Here is a 24,211-nt window from a genome sequence, read left to right on the forward strand (position 1 = left end):
AACTACTAAACGAGAGCAGGAAGATCGAAGCAATGGAGAGGAAACCTGGGGAACACCTTGGAGTGTAACACACCGTCTCTCTACACCCCATACCCAATTTGTAGGCCTAATGCACTGTAGTTTCCAACAACTACTACACGAGAGCAGGAAGTTCGAAGCAATGGAGAGGAAACCTGGGGAACACCTTGGAGTGGAACACACCATCTCTCTACACCCCATACCCAATTTGTAGGCCTAATGCACTGTAGTTTCCAACAACTACTAAACGAGAGCATTAAGATCGCAGCAATGGCGAGGAAACCTGGGGAACACCTTGGAGTGGAACACACCATCTCTCTACACCCCATACCCAATTTGTAGGCCTAATGCACTGTAGTTTCCAACAACTACTAAACGAGAGCATTAAGATCGCAGCAATGGCGAGGAAACCTGGGGAACACCTTGGAGTGGAACACACCATCTCTACACCCCAGACCCAACTTGTAGGCCGAATCCAGTGTTGTTTTCAACAACTACTTAAGAAGAGCCTGAAGATCAAAGCTCAGAAAAGGCAACCCGGGGAACACCTTGGAGCCGCAGACACTGGTAGTAGGCTGTAAACCCCAAATTTTGGTCAATGGAGTTCATGAAATGTTCCAGGGGTACACAGGCAGCATTGGTGTGGTAAGCGGAGGACAATTTATATTTGGGACTGCAGAAAGACTTTGTAGGCTGTCCCCTGTGGACCATGCATCCCCAACATTAACCCTGTGCGCCGTAATGGACATCTAACCTTTCGTGGACATGCCTACTGGTCCATGCATCTGTTGTCAGGTGCACCTTTCTACTATTAGATAGCCAGAGAGCATGGACAATGCAGATTTTTACATGATGCTGTAGTGCTGGGATGGCTTTTCTCGCAAAAGAAGTGACGACTGGGTAGCTCTTACCGTGGTACAGCGTAGTCCATCTGGGCTTTATAATTGTAAAATAGAGAATAAAAATTGGCTGTATGCACTTTAAAATAGGTTACAGGGGTACACGGGCGGCAGTGGTCTGGTCAGTGTAGTTGTAGTAGAAAGAAGGGACCGCAGACAGGCTTTGAAGGCCTAACATAACAAATTGGACAGGCTGTAGGCACTTTTACATTGGTTCCAGGGGTACACGGGCAGCAGTGGTCTGGTCAGTGTAGTAGTAGTAGAAAGAAGGGACTGCAGACAGGCTTCGAAGGCCTAACATAACAAAATTGGGCTGTTGGCAATTTAAAATTGGTTCCAGGGGTACACGGGCAGCAGTACAATGGTCAGTGGAGGCCTAGTGGAAGGAGGGACCGCAGACAGGCTTCGAAGGCCTAACATAACAAAAATGTCAATACAATGGTATTGTCAGTGCCAGGCATTGAAGGATGTCAGCGCATAGACTAAACATTGGTGGAGCTGTGAGAGATAATTTTGCAAGTGGTAGAGCACTGTTTGAGCTGGGGGGGGAACTGTCTTGTGGCCGGCGGTACAGGCCCAGGGCCCCTCATATTACAACGGTGTGTCTGACGTTGGGTGCGCACCACCACCGCCAGAGACACTTTATTGTACTAGGAGGGACCCAGTGGCAGTGCCGTCGACCAAAAGCGGGCACACCCACCTCTTCAGAAAAAAAACAGCACTCTCACGGGTGCTGGCGCCAAGTGGCGATACCACGGCCCCGTGTGGGGAGTTTGGCCATTTAGGGAGGTGTAAACATGTCGTATGCTGGACAATCAGGTGCAGCAAATTACGATATTGGAAAAGTCATTCATAATAGTCCACAGGCAAGACCTTTTCATAGGAAAGCTAGGTGTCAGCCGGACAAGGTGGGGCAAAAGATTTCGAAATCCAGTTGTGGTTCATTTTAATGAAGGTTAGATCATCAACATTTTGGGTAGCCAGACGAGTCCTTTTTTCTGTTAGTATTGAACCTGCAGCACTGAATACTCTTTCTGATAGGACACTAGCTGCCGAGCAAGCAAGCTCCTGCAATGCATATTCTGCCAATTCTGGCCAGGTGTCTAATTTGGATGCCCAGTAATCAAATGGGAATGACGGTTGAGGGAGAACGTCGATAAGGGATGAAAAATAGTTTGTAACCATACTGGACAAATGTTGTCTCCTGTCACTTTGAATTGATGCTGCAGTACCTGTCCTGTCTGCGGTCATAGCAAAATCACTCCACAACCTGGTCAGAAAACCCCTCTGGCCAACGCCACTTCTGATTTCTGCCCCTCTAACACCTCTGGTCTGCTGGCCCCTGCAGCTCGTGTGAGAACGATCACGGGCGCTGTGTGCAGGGAATGCCAGAAGCAAACGGTCAACAAGAGTTGATTGTTTGGTTGCTAATATTAGTTCCAAGTTCTCATGTGGCATTATATTTTGCAATTTGCCTTTATAGCGAGGATCAAGGAGGCAGGCCAACCAGTAATCGTCATCGTTCATCATTTTAGTAATGCGTGTGTCCCTTTTGAGGATACGTAAGGCATAATCCGCCATGTGGGCCAAAGTTCCAGTTCTCAAATCTGCGGTTGTGCTGGGTTGAGGGGCAGTTTCAGGCAAATCCACGTCACTTGTGTCCCTCAAAAAACCAGAACCCGGCCTTGCCGCGCCAACAATTTCCAGTGGCCCCGGAAAAGCTTCCTCATTAAAAATATAATCATCCCCATCATCCTCCTCGTCCTCCTCCTCCTCCTCTTCGCCCGCTACCTCGTCCTGTACACTGCCCTGGCCAGACAATGGCTGACTGTCATCAAGGCTTTCCTCTTCCTCAGCTGCAGACGCCTGATCCTTTATGTGCGTCAAACTTTGCATCAGCAGACGCATTAGGGGGATGCTCATGCTTATTATGGCGTTGTCTGCACTAACCAGCCGTGTGCATTCCTCAAAACACTGAAGGACTTGACACATGTCTTGAATCTTCGACCACTGCACACCTGACAACTCCATGTCTGCCATCCTACTGCCTGCCCGTGTATGTGTATCCTCCCACAAAAACATAACAGCCCGCCTCTGTTCGCACAGTCTCTGAAGCATGTGCAGTGTCGAGTTCCACCTTGTTGCAACGTCTATGATTAGGCGATGCTGGGGAAGGTTCAAAGAACGCTGATAGGTCTGCATACGGCTGGAGTGTACGGGCGAACGGCGGATATGCGAGCAAAGTCCACGCACTTTGAGGAGCAGGTCGGATAACCCCGGATAACTTTTCAGGAAGCACTGCACCACCAGGTTTAAGGTGTGAGCCAGGCAAGGAATGTGTTTCAGTTGGGAAAGGGAGATGACAGCCATGAAATTCCTTCCGTTATCACTCACTACCTTGCCTGCCTCAAGATCTACAGTGCCCAGCCACGACCGTTTCTTTCTGCAAGAACTCGGACAGAACTTCCGCGGTGTGTCTGTTGTCGCCCAAACACTTCATAGCCAATACAGCCTGCTGACGTTTGCCAGTAGCTGCCCCATAATGGGAGACCTGGTGTGCAACAGTGGCAGCTGCGGATGGAGTGGTTGTGCGACTGCGGTCTGTGGACGAGCTCTCGCTTCTGCAGGAGGACGAGGAGGAGGAGGAGGGGGTGCGAACGGCTACAGCCAACTGTTTCCTAGACCGTGGGCTAGGCAGAACTGTCCCAAAATTGCTGTCCCCTGTGGACCCTGCATCCACAACATTCACCCAGTGTGCCGTGATGGACACGTAACGTCCCTGGCCATGCCTACTGGTCCATGCATCTGTTGTCAGGTGCACCTTTGTGCTCACAGATTGCCTGAGTGCATGGACGATGCGCTCTTTAACATGCTGGTGGAGGGCTGGGATGGCTTTTCTGGAAAAAAAGTGTCGACTGGGTAGCTCGTAGCGTGGTACAGCGTAGTCCATCAGGGTTTTGAAAGCTTCGCTTTCAACTAACCGGTAGGGCATCATCTCTAACGAGATTAGTCTAGCTATGTGGGCGTTCAAACCCTGTGTACGCGGATGCGAGGCTAAGTACTTCCTTTTTCTAACCATAGTCTCATGTAGGGTGAGCTGGACTGGAGAGCTGGAGATCGTGGAACTAGCGGGGGTGCCGGTGGACATGGCAGACTGAGAGACGGTGGGAGATGGTATTGTTGCCGCCGGTGCCCTAGATGCAGTGTTTCCTACTACGAAACTGGTGATTCCCTGACCCTGACTGCTTTGGCCTGGCAAAGAAACCTGCACAGATACTGCAGGTGGTGCGGAAAATGGTGGCCCTACACTGCCGGAAGGGATGTTGGGTTGATGACTAGCTTCATTGGCCGAGGGTGCTACAACCTTAAGGGACGTTTGGTAGTTAGTCCAAGCTTGCAAATGCATGGTGGTTAAATGTCTATGCATGCAACTTGTATTGAGACTTTTCAGATTCTGCCCTCTGCTTAAGGTAGTTGAACATTTTTGACAGATGACTTTGCGCTAATCAATTGGATGTCGTTTAAAAAAATGCCAGACTGCACTCTTTCTAGCATCGGATACCTTTTCAGTCATTGCAGACTAAGCTTTAACCGGATGGCCACGCTGCCCTCCAACAGGTTTTGGCTTTGCCACGCGTTTTGGGCAAGATACGGGCCCGGCAGATGGAACCTGTTGCGATGTTGATGCCTGCTGCGGCTCCTCCTCCTCCGCTTCAGAACTGCTGCCGCCTGCACCCTGTTCCCCCAATGGCTGCCAATCGGGGTCAAGAACTGGGTCATCTATTACCTCTTCTTGTAGCTCGTGTGCAACTTCGTCTGTGTCACCGTGTCGGTTGGTGGTATAGCGTTCGTGATGGGGCAACATAGTCTCATCAGGGTCTGATTCTTGATCATTACCCTGCGAGGGCAATGTTGTGGTCTGAGTCAAAGGACCAGCATAGTAGTCTGGCTGTAGCTGTGCATCAGTGCACTCCATGTCAGATTCAACTTGTAATGGGCATGGACTGTTAACTGCTTCACTTTCTAAGCCAGGGACGGTATGTGTAAAGAGCTCCATGGAGTAACCCGTTGTGTCGCCTGCTGCATTCTTCTCTGTTGTTGTTTTTGCTGAAGAGGACAAGGAAGCGACTTGTCCCTGACCGTGAACTTCCACTAACGACGCGCTGCTTTTACATTTACCAGTTTCACGAGAGGAGGCAAAAGAGCTAGAGGCTGAGTCAGCAAGATAAGCCAAAACTTGCTCTTGCTGCTCCGGCTTTAAAAGCGGTTTTCCTACTCCCAGAAAAGGGAGCGTTCGAGGCCTTGTGTAGCCAGACGACGAACCTGGCTCCACAGCTCCAGACTTAGGTGCAATATTTTTTTTCCCACGACCACCTGATGCTCCACCACTACCACTACCCTCATTACCAGCTGACAATGAACGCCCCCGGCCACGACCTCTTCCACCAGACTTCCTCATTGTTTTAAAAACGTTACCAAACTAACGGTATTTGTTGCTGTCACACAACTTACACGGTGAGCTATAACTTCAGTATGATTTAGCTACCCCTTTACAGGTGGGTGAGACCACAACGAAAATCAGGCACAATGTTACACACTCTGTTTTTGGTGGCACCAAATGAGAGAGATGCCACACACGCAGGACTGTCACTGAAGCACAAATGTAAATATTAATCTCCCACTGTTTTTTTTTTTTTTTCAGGGAGACTTTAGAAAACAAATAAAACAAAAAATAGGCTTTCTATGGCCCACTGAGTGAGAGATGACGCACACAGGAGTCAGGAGTGGCACACAAGCCCAGAGGCCAATATTTTTCTCCCAATGATTGATGTAGTGATTTTTTCAGGTAGATTTTGGAACCCAAATCAAGCAAAAAAAATAATAGGCTTTCTATGGCCCACAATTGGAGAGAGAGAGAGAGAGATGGCACACCCAGGAGTCAAGACTGGCACACAAGCAGAAAGGGCAATATTAATCTCCCACTGATTTTTTTTTTTTTTTTTCAGGGAGACTTTAGAAAAAAAAATAATAGAATAAAATGATTATTTCAGAAAGAATTTAGAAACCAAATAAAATAAAATGATTTTTTCAGGGAGAATTTAGAAAACAAATAAAACAAAAAATAGGCTTTCTATGGCCCACTGAGTGAGAGATGACGCACACAGGAGTCAGGAGTGGCACACAAGCCCAGAGGCCAATATTTATCTCCCACTGATTGATTTATTGATTTTTTCAGGTAGAATTTAGAACCCAAATCAACCAAAAAAATAAATAGGCTTTCTATGGCTCACTATCTGAGAGAGAGAGATGGCACGCTTAGGACTGGCACACAAGCCCAAAGGCCAATATTAATCTCCCTTTTTTTTTTTTTTTCAGGGAAAATTTATAAACCCAATAAAAAAAATAATTAATAGGCTTTCTATGGCCCACTATCTGAGAGAGAGAGATGGCATGCTTAGGACTGGCACACAAGCCCAAAGGCCAATATTAATCTCCCACTTTTTTTTTTTTTTTTCAGGGAAAATTTATAAACCCAATAAAAAAAATAATAAATAGGCTTTCTATGGCCCACTATCTGAGAGAGAGAGATGGCACGCTTAGGACTGGCACACAAGCCCAAAGGCCAATATTAATCTCCCTTTTTTTTTCAGGGAGAATTTATAAAACCCAAAAAAAAAAAAAAAAAAGGCTTTCTATGGCCCACTATTTGTGAGAGAGATGGCACGCTCAGGACTGGCACACAAGCCCAGAGGCCAATATTAATCTCCCACTTTTTTTTTTTTTTTTTCAGGGAAAATTTATAAACCCAATAAAAAAAATAATAGGCTTTCTATGGCCCACTATTTGAGAGAGAGAGATGGCACGCTTAGGACTGGCACACAAGCCCAAAGGCCAATATTAATCTCCCACTGATTGATTTATTGATTTTTTCAGGTAGAATTTAGAACCCAAATAAAGCAAAAAAAAAAATAGGCTTTCTATGGCCCACTGAGTGAGAGATGGCACAGACAGGGATGGCACTCTAGCAGAGAGAGAGAGATGGCACGCTTAGGACTGGCACACAAGCCCAAAGGCCAATATTTTTCTCCCACTGATTGATGTAGTGATTTTTTCAGGTAGATTTTAGAACCCAAATCAAGCAAAAAAATAAATAGGCTTTCTATGGCCCACTGAGTGAGAGATGGCACAGACAGGGATGGCACTCTAGCAGAAATGCCAATCTTAATCTCCCACAAAAAAAAAAAAAAAAAAAAAGGAACTGTCCTTCAATTACTATCTCCCTGCAGTAATCTCAGCCAGGTATGGCAGGCAGCAATAAGGAGTGGACTGATGCACAAATTAAATAAAAAGTGTGGACAAACAAACAAGATAGCTGTGCAGAAAGGAAGGAACAAGAGGATTTGTGCTTTGAAAAAAGCAGTTGGTTTGCACAGCGGCGTACACACAGCAATGCAGCTATCAGGGAGCCTTCTAGGGCAGCCCAATGAGCTACAGCGCTGAGAAAAAAAAAAAAAATGTAGCTTCCACTATCCCTGCACACCGAAGGTGGTGTTGGACAGTGCAAATCGCTACAGCACAAGCGGTTTGGTGGTTAATGGACCCTGCCTAACGCTATCCCTGCTTCTGACGAAGCGGCAGCAACCTCTTCCTAAGCTCAGATCAGCAGCAGTAACATGGCGGTCGGCGGGAACGCCCCTTTATAGCCCCTGTGACGCCGCAGACAGCAAGCCAATCACTGCAATGCCCTTCTCTAAGATGGTGGGGACCAGGACCTATGTCATCACGCTGCCCACACTCTGCGTTTACCTTCATTGGCTGAGAAATGGCGCTTTTCGCGTCATTGAAACGTGACTTTGGCGCGAAAGTCGCGTACCGCATGGCCGACCCCGCTTAGGGGTCGGATCGGGTTTCATGAAACCCGACTTTGCCAAAAGTCGGCGACTTTTGAAAATGAACGACCCGTTTCGCTCAACCCTACCTACTACAAAATGGTCATGGTGGTTGTGGAAACAGTATGTGCTCACTGCAAGTAATGAGTCACTAAGAATAAAATAGCACTTCTCCTAAAATCTAAAAAAAAAAAATCCCCATCAGTCCTAGATCCTTGCACATTCTCGTCTCGCCCCAGACTATGGTGCTTAGTTATTTCTTGTTATGTCATTTGTTTCTGGAAAGTAATGCTGTATTCCATGAAATGCACATTAGGGCTGTCACCCAGGGGCAATTTGGAATCTTGCAATATGTCTGATATTGCCAAAAACCAGGAAATTGGGCGCACTGCTATATAGTATTAGAAATATGCCGAGGGTGCAATGTCAGTAATAAAGACCAATTTTAGCAAAAAAAAAAAAAGAAAAGCATAACTGCAAAGAGAATTGCACACCATCCAATAATAAGAAACAGTTATAAAAATATAACAGGCTGATTTTATTAACACTTCAAAAACACCACAAACAATTAAAACATGATTAAAAAAAATACAAACACCATCTAATACACACAGGTAATAGAGACCATAACTTAGTATAATATTGTAACCCAAATACAACCTAGTGGCTCATGAGGCAGTGTGCAAAAGTCCCTAATTGGACAACATCATAGATAGCCCATTTAAGCACATAGAACAGCCATATGTGGAAAAAAGAAAAAAGTCAAAGGTAGTTGTCCAATAGGGTATAGAACCAACAAGCCAGCTAGCAGGCTTAAGGGTCACCTGTACATAATAATACTACTGGGTCTCACGAATATAAACGGAAGAAACCCCCCATAGGAATACAACCTGGTGAAGCGATGCCCCACGCGTATCGCCTGGCGAACTAGGCTTCGTCAGGGAAGATGTCTGATATTGAATGCACATTTATTTTCACAGCTAATTCCACTAGTTTGACATCCTAGGCATAATCAGAACTCGGGATTTATACATTGATCAGATAGTGGAAAATAATACATGGTGGTCATCCCACTTAAGGTTTCAAGACTCTAATCAGTTTCACTTCACTAAAAAAAAAACTGAGTAAATGTTTCAGCATGCCAGGATCATGTCATGTTAGGCACAATTCCGCACAGGGTTACAGTTTTACAAAGCATGACTTGACAATGGGTTACCTACCTGGGGTCCATTGTGTCCCCCAAAGACTGACTCAAGCCTGGTGCTCCCTGCTCGCTCCCACTGGGACAGAGTTGTTGGTGGTCAGTACGCTGCCTGTATGAAAAAAGACGAGGTTGACAGGAGCTAGGAGAGTTTCCCAATGTCTGGCACTCCTCTCCCGCCTGCCAACCTGTTTTGTTTTCTGTTTCATACGACTTGTGCCTTAACCACCAGTAAAAGATATTGCTAGAAGGACAGAGTAGAGTAGCACCTGGTGCATGCCAGACATTGGGAGAGCCACCTGATCACATGAACATTAGAACCCAGGCATGTAATGTCCTACAAACGGCTTTCACCGTGGGTTTCCCATCAGAAAATATATTACCAATCCTATATTAATATGCTTAAGGAACAAATCCACCTGTTGTGCTAGAGAAGAAGGCCTTAAAGAGAATGTCATCAGAGAATGAACTATTGTTTAAAACTGTTTTTTATGTTAAATCCTGTATTAATTTTTATTTATAAAATAAGAAAAAAAAATCAAATATCTTACAATTTTCTCAATGGCCACAAGGCCTAATACCATATTTAAAAGGACTGTTAAGGTTTAGCATGAAAGTCTGCAGGCACTCTATGTAGTTGTAGGATTCTTCAGTGCCAGCGGTAAGACTGCGCGGTCATGGTCATGTGATATGCATATGTCTGACTACATTCCTACTAGACGTACACAGCCTTCACTTGTTCACTTGTTCACTTGTATGCACATCTAGCTGAAATGTGACTGGGAGCATGCTTATGGTCACATGACTGCCAGCTCCTGGTGACTGCAGACTTTCCTGTCACACCTGGACAATCCTTTTAAACTTCCTGTGTGTACAGAATTCAGGATTACAATGACAGGAAGCATCTCTACAGAAATCAGATGAACAGAATTCACTATTCACAATAGGGAAAGTAACACCTCATCCTCTCCCTGAACAATGACCTTTGCCCTTATTAGATCATGCACATCAAATACTTTAATATAATTCAGTAGGGTCCCAGTCAGTGTATTGCTGCTAGTAGCCATGTGTCCAATAGGAATAAGGAGCCTAATATTAGGCAAAGTGGCCAGTGGAAAAATTGCGAGATTTGTAATTTTTCATATAGATAGTAAAGTGATGTGAAAAATAATAAACACTTTTGTAAAGGTAACTTCCTTAAAATATGTATGTGTATATATATTGTATATATATATGTATAGTATATATATATATATATATATATATATATATATATATATATATATATATATATATATATATACACATATTGAATGCTACCATGTATGCATGTGCATATATATGTGTATGCAATATCTTCCACTTGGTGTGTGCCCCCATATATGCCCCTCTGGTGTTCCTATGTCCCCCCACACATAAATATCTATAGATTCCCCCTTATTCCACATATTATATTGCCCCTACCTGTATATAATAATGCTCCCACATGCCTCCATCCTTGTAGACATGCCCAGCACAAGATCTGTTGGGGCATATCAAAGAAGATGGACAATTGTCCATCTGTTGTCTGTGGCCATATGCTGACATGATTAATTACCATGTCAGGGGATAGTCACAGACTGCTAGAACAAAGGATCAAAATGACCCTTTGTCCTTGCAGCAGCCGCGGCCTGCAGGTGTCCAGATGCCAAGACTGATAAAATCATGGCTCCGCTCCATTTGGGCAATAGGGACCCACTAAGAGGTTCCTCATGAAGTGGCAGTGGGCTTCATACAGTCTGATGAGAATGTTAAACTAAAAATCTCATGTTCAGATATATATATACATTTTTGCCTAGCGGCTTTAGATCAATGTATGATTTTTGGAGTTGCGGTTCATGCTCTTTTTTGGTGAAAATGATATGAATGCAGGCGTCTAACACTTTAAAGCACCCTGCCACCGGGGGTGCATGGGTGCGAGCTGGGCTGTGAGTGACAGAGTGGTGATGTGATATCGCCGCTCTGGCACTCGCTTCCTGCATGCACATGTGCAGGAGGAGGGCAGTGAGTATGGCAACACGGGAGCGTGCCCCGTCAGATTTAAATATCTGACGGTGGCAGCCTTAGTTCTCTTCTCTTCCTTGCCTTGCTCTCTCAGCTCGGAGCCCCCTCTGTGTCCCCTTCATCTCTTTGCTCTCCCGCAACCCCTCAGGCCTGCTCTCTCTCTCCATTGTATCTCATCATATTTGCCCTCTCCTGCACTATTCCTCTGCCCCCTCCCCCACAGACGCACCATCAGCATCCTCACACTGTGTTCCCTTCCTGTCATTCTCTTGCTCTTCTCACTTTTCTGGTCCCTCTGCCCCAGCCCCCATCCATAGCTGCCTGTGTGTCCCCTTCCTCTCCTTGTTCTGCTGCAGCCCCTCTGTCAGCCCTGCTCTCTCCTGCTCCACTCCCGCACTGTACTCCCCCTCCTGCTCTCAGCCCCTCTGTCAGCCATGCTCTCCGCTCTCTCCTTCTCCACTCCCGCACTGTACTCCCCCTCTTGCTCTCAGCCCCTCTGTCAGCCCTGCTCTCCACTCTCTCCTTCTCCACTCCCACACTGTACTCCCCCTCCTGCTCTCAGCCCCTCTGTCAGCCCTGCTCTCCGCTCTCTCCTTCTCCACTCCCACACTGCACTCCCCCTCCTGCTCTCAGCACCTCTGTCAGCCCTACTCTCCGCTCTCTCCTTCTCCACTCCCGCACTGTACTCCCCTTCTTGCTATCAGCCCCTCTGTCAGCCCTGCTCTCCGCTCTCTCCTTCTCCACTCCCGCACTGTACTCCCCCTCCTGCTCTCAGCCCCTCTGTCAGCCATGCTCTCCGCTCTCTCCTTCTCCCCTCCTGCACTGTACTCCCCCTCTTGCTCTCAGCCCCTCTGTCAGCCCTGCTCTCCACTCTCTCCTTCTCCACTCCCACACTGTACTCCCCCTCCTGCTCTCAGCCCCTCTGTCAGCCCTGCTCTCCGCTCTCTCCTTCTCCACTCCCACACTGCACTCCCCCTCCTGCTCTCAGCACCTCTGTCAGCCATGCTCTCCGCTCTCTCCTTCTCCCCTCCTGCACTGTACTCCCCCTCTTGCTCTCAGCCCCTCTGTCAGCCCTGCTCTCCACTCTCTCCTTCTCCACTCCCACACTGTACTCCCCCTCCTGCTCTCAGCCCCTCTGTCAGCCCTGCTCTCCGCTCTCTCCTTCTCCACTCCCACACTGCACTCCCCCTCCTGCTCTCAGCACCTCTGTCAGCCATGCTCTCCGCTCTCTCCTTCTCCCCTCCTGCACTGCACTCCCCCTCCTGCTCTCAGCACCTCTGTCAGCCCTACTCTCCGCTCTCTCCTTCTCCACTCCCGCACTGTACTCCCCTTCTTGCTATCAGCCCCTCTGTCAGCCCTGCTCTCCGCTCTCTCCTTCTCCACTCCCACACTGTACTCCCCCTCCTGCTCTCAGCTCCTCGGTCTTCCCTTAGCCATGTCCCCTTCACTCCATGCCGCAGCCCCTCTGTCTGCCCTCAACCCTGTCCCCTCTGCTCCATACCGCAGCCCCTCAGCCAGTGTTATCATCTCTTTCCCCTCTCCATCATCCTTCATCACTCAATGGGCAGCAAACCAGCAGCTTCACCTTCAAGATTGGGCTAAGTATCATTGCTATTAGCTCATTGTTGCATTGATATGAACCCCTTGATCGCCATAGGTATAGCAAGTGATAGTATGGTGTACTGTAATTATCATGTATGTGGTTTTTAGGTAATGTGGGTGGGAAACATAATTAGGTAATTGCGGATTTAATGGTATATTAGTATTGTGTTATTTTATTGTATACGGTGTTAGAGTGGTAATTTAATAGTATAATAACTGTAGACTTTTGTGTAATAAATATCATTAATTAATGCATGGTTTTGTCTCATTTAGTCGCTGTTCATTCACATATTATCTAGCAATGGAGCCAGAAAACTTTATGGAAGGAGGCGTTAGCTGGATATTGGCTATTGATAGTTAAGCCTGACATTAATAATTAATATTCGGAATACACATTTAACAATTTTCAAAAATGTTTTTGAAAAATAAATAAATGCACAAAAACTGATTTTTAACAATAGGTCAATTTTTGATGACACATTGCCTTTAAAGTAACAACCACTGTGATTGGAAATGCTGTGGTGATTGTAGCAATTTCCATTTAAGTTCCACACAAATAAAAACAAATGGCGCTCTCCGAATTAAAGACGACTCCAAAAGATATTTCAATTTTCTGTCCTGTTTGTTTTCGCAGGTACTTGTATTTCCTATAAAATAACAATTCTATGGCACCATTTTTTGTTATAAAACGTTGGTGTTCCTCTGTTATTCCTCATAAAAATGTATGAAAATCAGTCTGCGCTGATTAGAGACTGTAGAACTGTGCAGGAGGACACATCAATCACAAGGGAAATAGCAAAATCCAAGCAACGTTCACACGGTCAGTATTTGGTAAGTTTTATACCTCAGTATTTGTAAGCCCAAACCAGGAGTGGGTGATCAATACAGAAGTGGTGACTAGTGATGAGCGAATATACTCGTTACTCGAGTTTTCCCGAGCACGCTCGGGTGACCTCCGAGTATTTGTTAGTGTTCTGAGATTACGTTTTCATCGCCTCAGCTGCATGATTTACAGCTATTAGCCAGGCTGACTACATGTGGGGGTTGCCTGGTTGCTAGGGAATCCCCACGTGTGTTCAAGCTGACTAGTAGCTGTAAATCATTCAGCTGCCGCGATGAAAACTTAATCTCCGAACACTCACAAATACTCGGAGGTCACCCGAACGTGCTCTGGAAAACCCGAGCAACGAGTATATTCGCTCATCACTAGTGGTGACGTGTTTCTATTATACTTTTCCTCTGATTGTTCCACTCCTGGTTTTGGCTTACAAATACTGAGGTAAAAAACTCACCAAATACTGAATGTGTGACCGTGGCCCCAGTCTAATAATCTATTTCAGGAGAAATGTTAGAAGAATACAATACAATGAAGAACACAAGCTCCTGTATTTTTATCTGTTAGAAAATACTTGATAAACACAAAACCAGCCAGGACAAGTCCCTTTAAGTCCCACCCGATATGGCTAAAGGGATATTAAAAAAAATGAGGCCTATAAAACCCCAATAACGTGAGTCTGATGGCCCATCCTGAAAGGAGTGGAGATGTACATGCGTGTCCTCCACTCCATTTATTTTCTATAAGACTGCAAAGTGCAGCATTCAGCTAGTCTCATAGATGATGAATGGAGCAGAGGCAGTGTGTGCATATATCCGCTCCTCTCAGGATGGGGCTGCAAAGTCCCATTCTTGGTATTCTAAAGCCTCAATCTCGAAACCTACAGCGATCAGCAAGGTTTTTTGGTGAATAACCCGTTAAACAGGGATGTATACAGGGTGCTAATATTATTTATATGCAGAGCAGGTGGAATTGCTCTTTAATGTAAATCTATGTAGGAAATGCATTTTAATGCAACATTGAAAATACGTAAGTGCTGTGAAATTGTAGGAAAGTGCTACGTTTTCCCTTTATAAGACATCTTTTCATTTTATTTAATATCACAGATCGGCTCACAGAGAGGGTATTTCATGTCACTTAGCTCCCTGAACATTGCAACAACTTATTTCTGCTCCAAGTCAATTTCATTGGACATTTTGCAAAGTAGATATTAAACTAATAAATAAGTATACTCCATTTGTTAAAAAAAAAAATTCAAACATGTATTTTCACCAAATGACATTTACACCAGCGAGTCATAGCGTCTGCATGCTAGACGGGTGTAACAATGGGCTTGTAAACTTCATCTCAGACCCCTATATCTACTTCTACAGCCTTGACCTGGGAAATCTTGTAGGAGAATCTTTATCTAGAGTCTAATGTCCAAAGTTTACAAAATGTAAAGTTAAAGGGGTTGTCCAGAAATAGAAAGACATCTGTGTTCTTACCCCACCTGTCCATGTGTTGTTTTAGGTATTGCAACTAGGAACTTTGCCTCTGATTCATACTCCCTGAACCATGGGAAACATGAATCAGATGATGTTTTGCCACTAATAGCCTTTACCCTATTATGGCACTGTATTTATACGATGGCAGACGTGTTTCTCCAGTCTGTACAGAAGGCTAGAGGTGTCATGTTATAGAGGAACCAACCATTAGAACCTTTAGTAGGTAATATAAATCAGTGGTAGGACTTCCATCCACTTCTAGGCTGCATCTCAACCATAGAGAGAATTTATTAAGGCCCGTGAGTCAGAATTTTGGTGGAAAAGTCACAAATTTTGTCAAACTACTCATTTGCACCAGAATTTGTATTTTTTTGTTGTTGTTGTTTTTAATTTTCTTAGTCTTTAAATACTTTTTAAAAGGTGAGAGGGGTTTAGCAGAAGGGATTGGGCATCCAAAACCTAAAAATCGAACTATTATTTACACTAGAAATTGTCTTAATTACACCCCGAAATTCCACTGTCCTATAGCCAATGTAGATTTCACTTTTTGGTAAACTGACAGGCAGAGATATGCAGAAATAATTAACAGAATTGCACTTCTTAAAAAATCAGGGGCATATTACTCCAGAGCATGTTAGATTAAGACCTGAATATGAAATACCCATCTTAATAAATTCAACCCTATTTTGCTCCTATTTTGCTCCCATGTTCATCATAATTTAAAAAATTCAGAAATTTGGTCACTTCATTGAAGTACACGATGTCTGATTTGTCAGATATACCTATAGGAGCTGGGTGACAAACATCATATAGTGCAAACAACCCCTAAACTTTTGTTGATAGAACTGGTTAAGGATTTTAGCTATTTCCTTCAGTCAACTGTAAACCTAACGGAACCAGTAACCAATACAATAGAAGAAAGATATATATCTTTGTACCGTGTTAGCCAGTAGGTAGAATAATAATTGGAATTGGGAGTCCTCTGTGGTTGATACCTTTTAATGGCTAACATCTTTTCAGTTAGCCATTAAAAGGTATCAACCACAGAGGACTCGGAATTTTTAATATTATTCAATACAATACAAGGAATTAGCTCCAATTTGCCCCACTCCCCAATATTTTCCAAATATTTTTGAAAGCAGATAAAAAAGGTGACTTACTTTCCCTCAGATCCATAGCTGTTCATACTGTCCTCTATTGATTCATGGCTTGCTTGGCGTACAGTTCGACTCGGCATCTCGACAGCAAGCCCAGTCTCAGTACTGCGCTGAATAGCACCTTTAAGCTTGCGTCCATCTTCTGAAAGACACAAGAAGCATTATTATTATTACTATTATTATGTCACATTTTGTATTGCTCCACAATACCATTCAGTTGTGCTGTCATCAAATACCCTAGCTAGTAAAGCCAAGCAAAATATCGCTTTGAATAACCAAATGAAATTATATATCTCAAAGCCCATTACGTCCACAGTGTCTAAAGTCATATAGGATTTATGACCCTCACTTGCATTTATTAAGAGTGCCCAAATGTTAAAAGCACCATGTCATGCGATTCATGCTACCGGAACTATGAGCAGCAGGAATCAGCACCTTCTCCTTCATTACAAACATACAGTGGCGTGTAAAAATGTGGGCACCCCTGGTCAAAATTACTGTTATTGTGAACAGTTAGGCAAGATGAAGAGGAAATGGTCTCGAAAAGGGCTAAAATTAAGACGACACATTTCCTTTGTATTTTACGCAAAACAATCTATCTATCTATCTAATCTACTATATAAAGCTGAATGTGTGTGTGTGTGTGTGTGTGTGTGTGTGTGTGTGTGTGTGTGTGTGCGCGCGCGCGTGTGTGTGTGTGTGTGTGTGTGTGTGTGTATATCCGGGATTGGCATCTGCACCGTCGCAGCTACAGCCACAAAATTTTGCACAGTCACACGTCTGGACCCCGAGAGCGTCATAGGCTATATTGTGAGGTGAACTTTTAACCCCGCGCGTTCCAATCCACCAAACAATTTTGCCCCTATCTACATAATGGGGAAAAAAGTGAAAGGAAAAGTGTTGGAAGCGTCGCAGCTACAGCAACAAAATTTTGCACAGTCACACGTCTGGACCCTGAGAGCATCATAGGCTACGTTGTGAGGTGAAATTTTAACCCCGCGCGTTCCAATTCACCAAACAATTTTGCCCCTATCTACATAATGGGGAAAAAGTGAAAGGAAAAGTGTTGGAGGCGTCGCAGCTACAGCCACAAAATTTTGCACAGTCACACGTCTGGTCCCTGAGAGCATCATAGGCTATGTTGTGAGGCGAAATTTTAACCCCGCGCTTTCCAATTCACCAAACAATTTTGCCCCTATCTACATAATGGGGAAAAAAGTGAAAGGAAAAGTGTTGGAGGCGTCGCAGCTACAGAAACAAAATTTTGCACAGTCACACGTCTGGACCCCGAGAGCGTCATAGGCTATGTTGTGAGGTGAAATATTAACCCCGCGCTTTCCAATTCACCAAACAATTTTGCCCCTATCTACATAATGGGGAAAAAAGTGAAAGGAAAAGTGTTGGAGGCGTCGCAGCTACAGAAACAAAATTTTGCACAGTCACACGTCGGGACCCTGAGAGCATCATAGGCTATGTTGTGAGGCGAAATTTTAACCCCGCGCTTTCCAATTCACCAAACAATTTTGCCCCTATCTACATAATGGGGAAAAAAGTGAAAGGAAAAGTGTTGGAGGCGTCGCAGCTACAGAAACAAAATTTTGCACAGTCACACGTCGGGACCCTGAGAGCGTCATAGGCTATGTTGTGAGGTGAAATTTTAACCCCGCGCTTTCCAATTCACCAAACAATTTTGCCCCTATCTACATAATGGGAAAAAATGAAAGGAAAAGTGTAGGAGGCAAATTGACAGCTGCCAGATGTGAACAAGGGGGACTTAAAGAATGAGAGCGATGGCGCCAAAGAGTATATACCGTACAGTTGCTAAGGTGGGGCCTCGACATGGGATACTCACCACACACGGGGATATGAACACACACAAAATGCGCCACACACTACCACGTGCTTAAACACATATACCACCCTCAGCACACATTTCACCACAAATACACCAACCTCGCCACATAAAAGTCGAAACACAAAAGTCGCCACTCAAAACTCGCCACGCGCAGAACTCGCCACATGCAAAAACTAGGCTCTTGCAAAACTCGCCACAAGTGCAAAATTCTCCTTATGAAAAACTCGCCACACGCAAAACTTGCACACGCGGAAAAATTGCCACATGCACAAAAGTTGCAACACATGCAAAAGTTGCCTCACACAAAACTTGCACATACTCAAAAGGCACCACACATAATACTCGCAACGCGCAAAACTCGCCATGCGCAAAACTTGCTGCACACAACTTGCTACATTAACCTGTCACATGCAACTCGACACACAAAAAGTTGCTACACGCATGTTGCTACACAAAACTCATCTCACAAAAGTCGCTACATGCATGTCGCCACACGCAACTCAACACACACAACTTGACAAACGAAACTCGCCCTAAAACACACACAAGTCTGGTATTATCCTTCAAAAATAAAAATCTGATTAATAAGCAGACAAACTACAACAATTGCACCATATAGGAAATACGGCAGCTGTCAGTCACATGACCTGTCTATTATGTGTATGTGTGAGCTAATATATACTGCCAGGGGGAGGGCTTCCTGTTGGCTGGGGATTTATCAGGCTGCCAATTTAGCTTACAAATACTGAGGTAAAAATACTGAGCAAATAACGTGTGAACGAGGTCTAATACAGGAGGAGATGACACACAGGTATATACTATATACAGGGGAGATGACACACAGGTATATACTATATAGAGGAGGAGATGACATATAGGTACATATATATACAGGAGGAGATGACACACAGGTATATACTATATACAGGGGAGATGACTCGCAGGTATATACTATATACAGGAGGAGATGACATACAGGTATATGCTATATATAGAAGATGACATGCAGGTATATACTATATGTAGGAGGAGATGACACTCAGATATATACTATATACAGGGGAGATGACACACAGGTATATACTATATACAGGAGGAGATGACATACAGGTATATACTATATATAGAAGGAGATGACATTCAGGTATATACTATATATAGGGGAGATGACACACAGCAGGTATATACTATATACAGGGGAGATGACATACAGGTATATACTATATACAGGAGATGACATACAGATGTATACTATATATAAGGGAGATGACAAACATGTATATACTGAGGTGATGAGGTGAAAATGAGAGGTGTGAGGTGAAAATGAAAAGGTGTGAGTGCAAAATGAGAGGAGTGAGGAAAAATAGTGGAGAGATCAGAAAATGACAGATGTGAGGTTGAAATGACAAGTGTTAGGGGGGAATGAGAGGAGTGAGGGAGAAAATGAGAGGTGTGAGAGAGAAAATGAGAGATGTGAGGGGGAAAATGAAAGATGTGATTGGGAAAATGAGAGGCGTGATGGGAAAATAAGAGAAGTGAGGTGCTATAACTAACCACAGATATTTACTATGCCCAGGCAACGCCGGGCTCTTCAGCTAGTAAGGTATAATGGCTGATTTCTGAGGCAATTTAAAAATAACTGCCAACTGCCACCTGGCTGATTAGCTCATTGATATGCGAAGTCAGATCCAGTTACTATGCCAACGCCTACGAACTCTACATGACCCCACCAGGACACAGTTTTGCCAGATAATATCAGCTCTTAAAGTGACCCGCGCACCAAATTGGCACCTGAGGTGCGCAGCCCACCAAATCGGACCCGAGTGGCCCCGCCCACCAAATCGGACCCCGAGTGGCCCCGCCCACCAAATCGGACCCAGAGTGACCCCGCCCACCAAATGGGACCCAGAGTGACCCCGCCCACCAAATCGGAGCCAGAGTGACCCCGCCCACCAAATGTGAGCCAGAATGACCCCGCCCACCAAATGTGACCCAGAGTGACCCCGCCCACCAAATGTGACCCAGAGTGACCCCGCCCACAAATGTGACCCAGAGTGACCCCGCCCACCAAATGTGACCCAGAGTGACCCCGCCCACCAAATGTGACCCAGAGTGACCCCACCCACCAAATGTGACCCAGAGTGACCCCGCCCACCAAATGTGACCCAGAGTGACCCCACCCACCAAATGTGACTCAGAGTGACCCCACCCACCAAATGTGACTCATAGTGACCCCACCCACCAAATGTGACTCAGAGTGACCCCGCCCACCAAATGTGACTCAGAGTGACCCCGCCAACCAAATGTGACCCAGAGTGACCCCGCCTACCAAATGTGACCCAGAGTGACCCCGCCCACCAAATGTGACCCAGAGTGACCCCGTCCACCAAATTGGACCCAGAGTGACCCCGCCCACTAAATCAGACCCAGAGTGGCCCTGACCTCCAAATCGGAGGCCGGGGGGCCCCGACCTCCAAATCGGACCCTGAGGGGCCCCGCCCACCAAATCGGACCCTGAGGGGCCCCGCCCACCAAATCGGACCCTGAGGGGCCCTGCCCACCAAACCAGCACCTGAGGGGCACCCAAGTGTAAAATTCTTGCAGGGGCAGCCCGGGCACCATTCCAAAGCACTATCTGTAGTTCCTTCAGGAAATACCCATCTAGTCTAATATATAAAGCTGAATGTGTGTGTGTGTATGTGTGTGTGTATGTGTGTATGTCCGGGATTGGCATCTGCACCGTCGCAGCTACAGCCACAAAATTTTGCACAGTCACACGTCTGGACCCCAAGAGCGTCATAGGCTATGTTGTGAGGCGAAATTTTAACCCCGCGCGTTCCAATTCACCAAACAATTTTGCCCCTATCTACATAATGGGGGAAAAAGTGAAAGGAAAAGTGTTGGAGGCGTCGCAGCTACAGCCACAAGATTTTGCACAGTCACACGTCTGGACCCTGAGATCGTCATAGGCTATGTTGTGAGGTGAAATTTTAACCCCGTGCTTTCCAATTCACCAAACAATTTTGCCCCATCTACATAATGGGGAAAAAGTGAAAGGAAAAGTGTTGGAGGCGTCGCAGCTACAGCCACAAAATTTTGCACAGTCACACGTCTAGACCCCGAGAGCGTCATAGGCTATGTTGTGAGGTGAAATTTTAACCCCGCGCTTTCCAATTCACCAAACAAGTTTGCCCCTATCTACATAATGGGAAAAAATGAAATGAAAAGTGTAGGAGGCAAATTGACAGCTGCCAGATGTGAACAAGGGGGACTTAAAGAATGAGAGCGATGGAGCCAAAGAGTATATACCGTACAGTTGCTAAGGTGGGGCCCCGACATGGGATACTCACCACACATGGGGATATGAACACACACACAAAATGCGCCACACACTACCACGTGCTTGAACACATATTACCCTCAGCACACATTTCACCACAAATACACCAACCTCGCCACATAAAAGTCGAAACACAAAAGTCGCCGCTGAAAACTCGCAACGCGCAGAACTCGCCACATGCAAAAACTAGGCTCTTGCAAAACTCGCCACAAGTGCAAAACTCACCTCATGGAAAACTTGCCACATGCAAAACTTGCACACGCGGAAAAATTGCCACATGCACAAAAGTTGCAACACATGCAAAAGTTGACTCACACAAAACTTGCACATACTCAAAAGGCACCACACATAAAACTCGCCACGCGCAAAACTCGCCATGCGCAAAACTTGCTGCACACAACTTGCTACACCAACCTGTCACATGCAACTCGACACACAAAAAGTTGCTACACGCATGTTGCCACACAAAACTCATCTCACAAAAGTCGCTACATGCATGTCGCCACACGCAACTCAACACACACAACTTGACAAACGAAACTCGCCCTAAAACACACACAAGTCTGGTATTATCCTTCAAAAATAAACATCTGATTAATAAGCAGACAAACTACAACAAATGTACCATATAGGAAACACGGCAGCTGTCAGTCACATGACCTGTCTATTATGTGTATGTGTGAGCTAATATATACTGCCAGGGGGAGGGCTTCCTGTTGGCTGGGGATTTATCAGGCTGCCAATTTAGCTTACAAATACTGAGGTAAAAATACTGAGCAAATAACATGTGAACAAGGTCTAATACAGGAGGAGATGACACACAGGTATATACTATATACAGGGGAGATGACACACAGATATATACTATATACAGGAGAGATGACACACAGGTATATACTATATAGAGGAGATGACATACAGGTACATATATATACAGGAGGAGATGACATACAGATATATACTATATACAGGAGGAGATGACACAGGTATATACTATATACAGGAGCAGATGACCTACAGGTATATACTATATACAGGAGGAGATGACACACAGGTATATACTATATACAGGGGAGATGACACACAGGTATATACTATATAGAGGAGGAGATGACATATAGGTACATATATATACAGGAGGAGATGACACACAGGTATATACTATATACAGGGGAGATGACTCGCAGGTATATACTATATACAGGAGGAGATGACATACAGGTATATGCTATATATAGAAGATGACATGCAGGTATATACTAAATACAGGAGGAGATGGCACAGATATATACTATATACAGGGGAGATGACACACAGGTATATACTATATACAGGAGGAGATGACATACAGGTATATACTATATATAGAAGGAGATGACATTCAGGTATATACTATATATAGGGGAGATGACACACAGCAGGTATATACTATATACAGGGGAGATGACATACAGATGTATACTATATATAAGGGAGATGACAAACATGTATATACTGAGGTGATGAGGTGAAAATGAGAGGTGTGAGGTAAAAATGAAGAGGTGTGAGTTCAAAATGAGAGGAGTGAGGAAAAATAGTGGAGTGATCAGAAAATGACAGATGTGAGGTTGAAATGACAAGTGTTAGGGGGGAATGAGAGGAGTGAGGGAGAAAATGAGAGGTGTGAGGGAGAAAATGAGAGATGTGAGAGGGAAAATGAAAGATGTGATTGGGAAAATGAGAGGCGTGATGGGAAAATAAGAGAAGTGAGGTGCTATAACTAACCACAGATATTTACTATGCCCAGGCAATGCCGGGCTCTTCAGCTAGTATATATATATATATATACACACATAATATATATTTTTTCATCTTTTACATTTTAAAAATTACAAAAAGGAAAATGGGTCGATGCAAAAGTTTGGGCACACTGCATGGTTAGTAACAAGTAGCACCCCCTTTTGAAAGTATCACAGCTTGTAAATGCTTTTTGTAGCCAACCAAGGGTCTTTCAATTCTTGTTTGAGGGATTTTCATCCATTTCATGTGGATTTTGACGTGTGTTTAGAATCATTATCCATATGTAGAAGCCATCCTCTTTTCAACTTCAGCTTTTTTACAGATGGTGTTATGTTTGCATCAAGAATTTGTTTAAATTTCATTGAATCTATTCTTCCCTCCATCTCTGAAATGTTCCCTTGCCATTGGCTGCAACTAGTGTTGACTCTGTTGAGCGATACCGTCCGATACTTGAAAGTATCGGTATCGGATAGTATCGGCCGATACCCGAAAAATATCGGATATCGCCGATACCGATATCCGATACCAATACAAGTCAATGGGACATCAAGTATCGGAAGGTATTCTCATGGTTCCCAGGGTCTGAAGGAGAGGAAACTCTCCTTCAGGCCCTGGGATCCAAAGGGATGTGTAAAATAAAGAATTAAAATAAAAAATATTGATATATTTACCTCTCCGGCGGCCCCTGAACTCAGCGCGGGTAACCGGCAGGCTTCTTTGTTCAAAATCAGCGCTTTTAGGACCTGAGAATCACGTCCCGGCTTCTGATTGGTCGCGGGCCGCCCATGTGACCGCCACGCGACCAATCACAAGCCGTGACGTCATTCGCAGGTCCTTAATGCGCTCATTTTTTAAAAATGAGCGCGGTAATGACTTTCAAAGACGTAGCGGCTTGTGATTGGTCGCGGCCACGCGACCAATCACAAGCCGCGACGTCACCGCAAGCTATTAACGCGCTCATTTTTAAAAATGAGCGCGTTAATAGCTTGCGGTGACGTCGCGGCTTGTGATTGGTCGCGTGGCCGCGACCAATCACAAGCCGCTACGTCTTTGAAAGTAATTAACGCGCTCATTTTTAAAAATGAGCGCGTTAATAGCTTGCGGT

General features: G+C 44.9%; 1 protein-coding gene across 2 annotated transcripts in view; it reads right to left on the reverse strand.

Moving 5' to 3' along the window:
• Positions 1–24,211, reverse strand: part of RIMS4 (regulating synaptic membrane exocytosis 4) — a 399,908-nt gene that overhangs the window by 170,371 nt on the left and 205,326 nt on the right. The window contains exons 2-3 of one of the 2 annotated variants that reach the window (XM_069727571.1): positions 16,136–16,274; positions 9,028–9,120 (exon numbers count right to left, since the gene is read on the reverse strand). In XM_069727571.1, the coding sequence (XP_069583672.1) occupies positions 9,028–9,120; positions 16,136–16,274 (232 nt within the window). The remainder of the gene's footprint in view (positions 1–9,027; positions 9,121–16,135; positions 16,275–24,211) is intronic. The other variant, XM_069727572.1, reaches the window with a different exon arrangement.

This window comes from Ranitomeya imitator, chromosome 5 (assembly GCF_032444005.1).
Source record: "Ranitomeya imitator isolate aRanImi1 chromosome 5, aRanImi1.pri, whole genome shotgun sequence".
Classification (NCBI taxonomy): Eukaryota; Metazoa; Chordata; class Amphibia; order Anura; family Dendrobatidae; genus Ranitomeya; species Ranitomeya imitator.